Genomic DNA, 7,328 nt, shown 5'->3' on the forward strand with positions numbered 1-7,328 from the left:
CCTAAAGGGGACGAGCACTTCGTTCCCCTAAAGGGGACGGAGTCCCCTAAAGGGGACGGAGTCCCCTAAAGGGGAAGAAGGGGGGTTCCCCTTTGGGGAAGAAAACGAAGGGGGTTCCCCTTTGGTTCCCCTAAAGGGGACGAAGACTTTGGGGTTCCCCTTTGGGGAAGACTTCATCCCCGAAGGGGAAGAAGAGCACTAAAGGGGATGAAGACAACCCTTTATCCCGTAGGGTAACCAGAGGGGCAAGGGTTCCCTTCGGTTCCCCGTAGGTACGAGCCCAAAGGGGTCTTCGCCCCACAGCGCTACGTATATTCTCGAAGGGTAACCATACTATGTAGTTTATTCTCGAAGGGTAACCATACTATGTAGTTAGCAGAACTACAAGGAAGCCTTTTCCCCCTTAAGCTATTTGTAAACAATTCAATGTAGTTTAACAATATTCATGCGACAAGTGCTACCTAACGGCCAAAAAAAACAACGTTATATTGTCTTTTATTTTTTTATTTATTTTTTATGGCAATGCGTACACCTGAAGAACTAAGTAATCTTATTAAAGATTTAATTGAACAATACACACCAGAAGTTAAAATGGTAGATTTTGGTATCGTTTTCCAAGTTGGTGACGGTATTGCACGTATTTATGGTTTAGAAAAAGCAATGTCAGGTGAATTACTTGAATTTGAAGACGGTACCCTGGGTATTGCTCTTAACTTAGAAGCAAACAACGTAGGTGCTGTTCAGCAAAGCCTAAACTGCATAAGCTTGCGATTCACCGAACGTGGGATAAACATTGTGATGTGCAGGAGCACCTCCTTCCTGCCCGCTTGCTCGGCCGCCAGCCCCATCCAATGCTTATACATCGCCATGTGGATTCCTGGTTGCTTGCCGTCTGACGGATACACGTCAGGCTGGGCATCTAAACGCGTATGCTTCCAACCACTCATTAATCGGGCGTTGCAGTATGTAAATCAACGGCCATCATCACATGGCCGAGGGGGCTGAGCCCGAGCTGTCTAACAAGCCAGCACCCGGGGGTGGTCTCGTGCCAAAAGAGCAGGTTAGGCTTGTGTGCAAGCTAAAAGCTTGCTGGCACTGCCTTGCAACAGACCACCTGGTGGATGAGTGCCCCTGGTGGCGGGGCCAGGGTGGTGTTAGGGGCGCAGTAGGTGCAAACAGGCGGATGGACGCCTAGGAACCTGCCCTGCTTCTGTCAGCTGTGCAGGGACAGGGAAGAGAAGTGTGGAAACTGAACGGCAACAGGGACGCTGGCGCACCATTGGTAGATGGTACCCAGGAAGTTTGAGACGAAATTCAAGTGTCTGCAGAGTCGTGCACCGGTTTCACCAGCATTGACAACTCTTGAGACTCTTATTGGACGCCCGTCCGCTTGTGATGCCTATGCCACGGACTGCGGCACAGGATCGGCTTGTAAAGCATATGTTTGTCCTGGACGCCCTTTCCTCCATACTTGACATCGGCGGCCACGTGGTGCTGTTAACACCCACCCGAGCCTGATATTGCCACGTATTTGGCACGCTATTGTACCTGCACACACATGCAGCCTGATGCATGTATAATTCTCCTGGCTGGGATGAGCACAGATATTATCAGGGTTCTTCACGCTGATTCGGGTCCGAACATTTTTGAGATTTTTCCGTTTTGCCCGAAAGGAAAATTAGTGCGCCCCGGAGCATCCCGAACGGATTTTGGGCCCTTTGAAGCCTTTCTTCGGGGGCCCCACCGAAGCCTCCCATAGGCACTTTCAGAGAAAGCCGAACGATATTAAGCGTAAATTTGCATGTTTTCGGGCGCAGATGCAGTATAAGGCCGCTTGGTCACCAGTCAAACAACAAGTACAACTGTGCATCGCACACATTTTATACACCTAAGCATTCCATAATTAAGCACGCTTCTACTCCTGCTGCTAACGCAGGCTGCTGAACATCTTTCTGTGAACAATGACTGTGAACCCTATGCCCCGGACTGGAAGTTGGCTAACGAACTACGGCGAGGTCAGGAGCACCATAACTATTGCTTTTCTTGATAGCAAAAAATTTGCGCAAAGCGGGCATACCATGGTAGATGGAAACTGTGACTGCCGGACAGAGGTCACACATTTACATAATGCCAAATGAACGGGCGACAGAGCCCACGAGCCTGCATAGCTGAAGAAGCGTTATTGCTTTAACTAGTTTAGCAAAAGGCTTCACGCGCGGGCACCTCTGACTTCGACCTTGCCGATGATGATGACAGGACTTCTCGCTTCGTACCCGTCCAAAAACACCGAAACGCATGGGATTGTTGTGGAATATAGCACATGGAAGACATTGCGTGGTCGACCAGAAGGGCGCGCATGATGCCCCGGTCCGCGCTTTATGGGCCTCCAGGAGCCCCAGAACGAATAGTCTAGGATCAATCCATTGCAGCTGGGCTGGCGGTCATGGAAGTGCTCGGCCGACGGACTCATCGAGATGGGCGCGGCCTGCGCCGCCGAGCAGATTGCCAGGGCTGCGCCCTGGCTGGACGCGGCCCTCGGATGCAAGGCGCCGGAGCACGCATGGGAGCTGGATGGCTTTCAGACTGCCGGTCATGGGAACCCGGGAGGCGTGCTGTTGGTGCGGTGCAAACCAGGGCTCTCGGGTGACCGGAGGCATCAGCCGAGATGGATGGGTGCACCACCAATTGATATATACACAGGGACGAATCCTAATCGGGGCGCTCGGCAGTACTCCCCCTGGAGCAAGCAGGTTCAACTTCTGCGGTCCTGTTCCTGTCGTCATCCTCCCACAAAGACTCCCCCGCAATTCTTGTACATCACAGCACAATCCTAGACCGGCTGGATTTGAGGAAGAGAGCTGGAAGAGCTTGCCGCACTCCCGCGGCTTACCCTCGCGCCCTGTTGGTAGGATACGGCGAGGCAACAAAAAAGTTTAGAAGGCGCCTGTTATCTACTGCGTTTGCATCCCAATCTGTGAAGGTTATCCACTTTCTGTGCTGTCACTGACATAGTGACAGGGCGACGGTGGATGAAACCGGTACAGTAGCACTATACCACGTAAGAGCAGTGTAAGAGTACGCAATTGCAGGAAAGAGCCGTTTTTAAGAGTGAAAGGGAGGCGAGCAGTCGCAGTAGTACAGCCCGTTCATTGGTTTGCATTCGATAAGGTTGCTGCAAACAAACGTTTTGTCAACCGACAGTTTTGCGTCGTTACTATGAAAGTAGCAAGAAAACTAACCAGCAATCATTGTAATACACTGCACGTAAGGAGTTCGTGAAGTTGCTAGCGCTCTTTTGCCACTCGGCAAGCCCTAACCGCCTGTTTGCCTTCGATGTCAACGAACTTGACGGTTTGCAGGAGTCTAAGATGGCCTTGCACCCTGCCTTGGGAGCAGGGCCGCAACACGTGGGAGTGGCCGTGGGCTGGAATGCGTCAGTGGGTCCACTTGTTTCCACTCTTACGGTTTTGGGTAAAATCCTTGCCTGAACGATGGCTCCCAGGCGCCATGTTCCAATATAGAGTCAACATTATGTCAAACGCCTGTTAATTCAGCCGTCCTGGCATTTTACGATAGAATCCAGCTAAATCTTACCCCGAAAACTGCTTCAGACAGTTTCGGAGTGCCCAAAATAACTGTCAGGCTGACATGAAAAATTACGGGGAGGGCCCCGATAGGTTATTCAGAGGGCTTCGGGCACGACGGAAATTTTTGTGTACCCTGGTGTCAGATGTGATTGCAGGGATGCGATGCATTAAACAATACCCAGTGGATACGACCCTCTTCCATACAGCAAGTTGCCAAGCCCACAGGTTTCTGCTGCCCGGGATCAAAGAACCTGTTGAGGTTTGGTATGATCCCTCTTGCGACAAGATTGTCTCGAAGTGTGCAGCAGTCGAAAACTAAACACCTGGTGGCCTGTTCTGTTGGACACAGGGTGACGCAAAACTTTGTAAGCCAAGCGCTCGTGAACGTGTTAGGGCTCTTTGTACGGCCTGCCGCATTTCTTCGAGTATTGTTGACAGATGGCGGAAGTGCACCCATCCTAGGACAAGCCGTGCTTCGGTTGAAGCTAGGTCCGATCCGGATAAATCTTCCAGCGATAGTGCTGTCAGCACTAGCATCGGCAGCTGATGTGATTGTGGGCATCGATTCCCTCGAACGGTATGGTGCTGACATGAACCTAGGAAAGAATACCTTGACCATCTAGAAGGGAGGGTTCTGGTATATGATGAGGTTCATCCTGAAAAACCTCCACCATTTTGCGGGCTGAGTAGCCTGAGCGACTGAAACATTACATGATGGCCAAGGCTGATTGCCTGCCATCAATCATAAGGGTGCAAAACGGGTGGTATGGAAGGTGCGCATCCATTGATGATATGTCCATGCCGCACAGCTGAAGCAGGGGTCCGCACAGCAGCTGAGCGAATGGAGCATGTATATGCTTGCGGTTGGCTTTTAACCAACCTATCCCAGCCAAAGCAGGGAGCCGTGCGTTCGAAATAACCAAACGACCACAAATTCCCAGGCCTTCAATAAAGGGGCGGCATAGCATACACCCTGTGGGAGCCGGGCAGGCATAAGTACCCAAGGCCGCCTATTCCAAGTCAACAGCAAGATTGGAGCCAGCGACTGAAAGCAGGGGGCGCATCCAGGGAACCACTGGTCTTGGCCGTGCACAACCTCGTTTCTGAGCGTTGTTTTCTCTTTCGTGGACTCAGCTGAGAGTGTGATTGAAGCCTGCACTGTGGGCCCATTCCTGGAAGATCACCAATTTACGATACAGGTTTGTAAGTTTTCTCAGGGCCAATCACCGATTGCTGTAATGCACGGCAATGTTTAAGCAGCCCCTTCGCACAATTGTGTCCGGTCGTAGCAGCTGTGTCCACAACCGAAAGCTGTCAGCCAGGGTCCCATCCCCATCCCTTGCCAGCTACAAACCTACTCCTTACGTTTACACAGGTGCTGTAATATCGGCTTTCTCTTTAGGCGTAAATCAGGGGCATTGACCAGGGTTATTTTCTATTTCCGCGAGGTATTTTCTCTAGCTCTATGGCTTATTTCCTCTAGCGTCAAATTCCGCCCGGCTGTGTTCGTTCCGAAGCAGACTGAAGCGACAAACGCTCGTTGAAGCGGATCTCGACTGAGGAGGAACTCGCATCACAGAGATCTACGTATCTAATTGCACACTGGCTGCTAGTGCAAATAGCGCGTCCTAAGGGGGAAGGATTGTTATGTTCGATAGACGGCCACAACAACAAATTATAATGCTGTGCTTAGAATGGCAGAACATACAAGGGTGTTCTGTCAAAAAGTCCATGGCTGGGAACGTGCTGATGATGGCGAAGGAACGGGTGCACCATTGGTTCACCCATAGCATAGGTCTTCAGCTGCACAGTCCGGCGCCAACATTCCACGTTGGGTGCGCCAAAGCGCTACGACAAACAACCTGATAACATTACATTAAGCCAGACAGTCCAATTGGAATGCTTTTGAGTCGACTTGGACATCTGCGCAAGAATTGCTCCTATGCACTAATGTGCAGAGATACGTGGAGTTGTGCCACAACAAAACAATGAAGACTGCAAATTTTCTCAGAGTTGTGCATACTGGCTTGGGAATGCGGTGCGGCATAATGCGGCCAGCATCTTCGCGCCTTGCAACTTCAGCTCAGTTTGCATGAATATAACCAATAAAACATCACAGTACTAGAGAAGCAGTTTGTTTGAGGAAGTACATGAAAGCTGAACAACTAACTCCAGAGTGGGCCTCACTTTGAGCCAGGACCCCCAAAGTGGCTTGCTGTTGATAACGGCTTGTTGGCTTAGATGCGACGGAGCGAAGCGACCGGAGCTTCTAAGGCTGGTTCTGTGGTGCTGTCGTACAACTGGGTCGCAGTGGCGACTTCATTCTTGCTGCTCTCCTGGTGAAGTCATTCTGCCTTCACGCAGAAGAGCATACAGCCTTGTCCAACTAGTCAGCGTGACAGGCTGTACTTGGACCCCCAAACCGGCTTGCTGTTGATAACGTCTTGCATGTTGATACGCCTCCTGTGGACTTGTCCCCCAGTAGGGTCTGCAGATTGCATACAGATTTCGTTCGGGTCTTATTCAAAGTGTCCCAAACTTCGTCTTGGAAGACGCCCACATTGTTAAGCGCAAGCTAGTAACAGCCCGACGACCGTTTGTTATCTCTTCCAGAATGGCACCCGATGGTGCCCTGGATGTGGATGTGCATGGGCCGGACAAGGTAAGAACGGGGTTGGACTGCGTCTGACTGAAGAACTGCGTGTGTGTGTGTGTTACATGGTTGGGGGTGCGTGACCCCATACCTGTAAGACTACCCATACGAGCCGAGGGCCCAAGGGCAATACTACAACGCCTAAAAGCCACGGAGAAAAAGGAAAAAACACCGCACATCAGCCCAGACTAACGTCCAAAGGGGGTAATTGAGTTTCGGTGAGCCCACATACGTTCCAACATCCTCGCCAGACGTGCGGGTTCCCATTGCATGGCCTCCAACATACTCTGTTGATGATCGAATCCCTCTTCAGCACGAATATCATTATAGGCTGGGCATTCCAATAACACGTGTTTTTCATCCTCAATTCGGCTATTAGGACCACAACAGTGGCAAAACCGCTGCCCCCTGGGGACATGGTACTTGCCCCTTCGTGCTCTGTTCGCCTCCAAAGCCCAGCAACATAAACGAAACTGCATTAGCTTACGATGTGCTAAACCTTAGGAATGAAAACCTTAGCATGTGTTGGCCACATGACGGCTGCGGCTCCCGAAAAGGGCAGCCCCATCCAGTGCTTATACTTCGCCATTTGCACTCCCGGTTGCTTCCCATCTGATGGGTACTCCTCTGGCAAGACAGTCAGACGCGTATGGTCCCAGCCGCTCATCAAACGCTCTCTTAGTGCCGTTATTATCGCTCCTTCTGGTAGAGGTCTACTCAACAACCAGTCAACACGCTCCTTTACCCCCACGACTTCTTGCGGTATTCCGCTCCAAATGTTGCACTCCAAGAAGGAAAACAGTCGTAACATTGAGATTCCCCAACCCTCCCATTCCGGGTTGGTCAGGGCATCGGTTATCTCCTGCCGTAAAACTGCATGAGCAATGGATCCCACTTGCTTTTGAAGGCGGTTCCAGAAACGGAGGATCTGCTTCACCATGTAATATTGTAAGGGGAGTTCAGCCAGCTCCGCGTACAACAGCCTGTGGGATGGCCGTGCCGTCCCCACTACCTGCCTCATGAATAAAATCTGCAGCTGGACTGCACTATCCTTCAAACAGGCTTCGAACATGCCCTCCGCAAGGTTG

At 51.2% G+C, this 7,328-nt stretch overlaps 3 protein-coding genes across 3 annotated transcripts in view; 2 read left to right on the forward strand and 1 right to left on the reverse strand.

Moving 5' to 3' along the window:
• Positions 1-516: 516 nt before the first annotated feature.
• Positions 517-741, forward strand: VOLCADRAFT_48601 (uncharacterized protein; the record flags this gene model as incomplete). The annotated part of the gene is made up of 1 exon (XM_002958953.1): positions 517-741. A coding segment is annotated over one exon (225 nt), but the record flags the coding sequence as incomplete, so codon positions are not given.
• Positions 742-2,474: 1,733 nt separating this feature from the next.
• Positions 2,475-4,210, forward strand: VOLCADRAFT_100342 (uncharacterized protein; the record flags this gene model as incomplete). The annotated part of the gene is made up of 3 exons (XM_002958954.1): positions 2,475-2,618; positions 3,360-3,433; positions 3,937-4,210. The coding sequence occupies 3 exons, from the start codon at positions 2,475-2,477 to the stop codon at positions 4,208-4,210; spliced, it is 492 nt and encodes a 163-aa protein (XP_002959000.1).
• Positions 4,211-6,162: 1,952 nt separating this feature from the next.
• Positions 6,163-7,328, reverse strand: part of VOLCADRAFT_100343 (uncharacterized protein) — a gene marked incomplete at both ends in the record, with an annotated part of 5,011 nt that continues 3,845 nt past the window's right edge. Inside the window, one exon of the mRNA XM_002958962.1 lies at positions 6,163-6,219. Coding sequence (XP_002959008.1) covers positions 6,163-6,219 — 57 coding nt within the window. The remainder of the gene's footprint in view (positions 6,220-7,328) is intronic.

Source organism: Volvox carteri (assembly GCF_000143455.1).
Source record: "Volvox carteri f. nagariensis unplaced genomic scaffold VOLCAscaffold_115, whole genome shotgun sequence".
Classification (NCBI taxonomy): Eukaryota; Viridiplantae; Chlorophyta; class Chlorophyceae; order Chlamydomonadales; family Volvocaceae; genus Volvox; species Volvox carteri.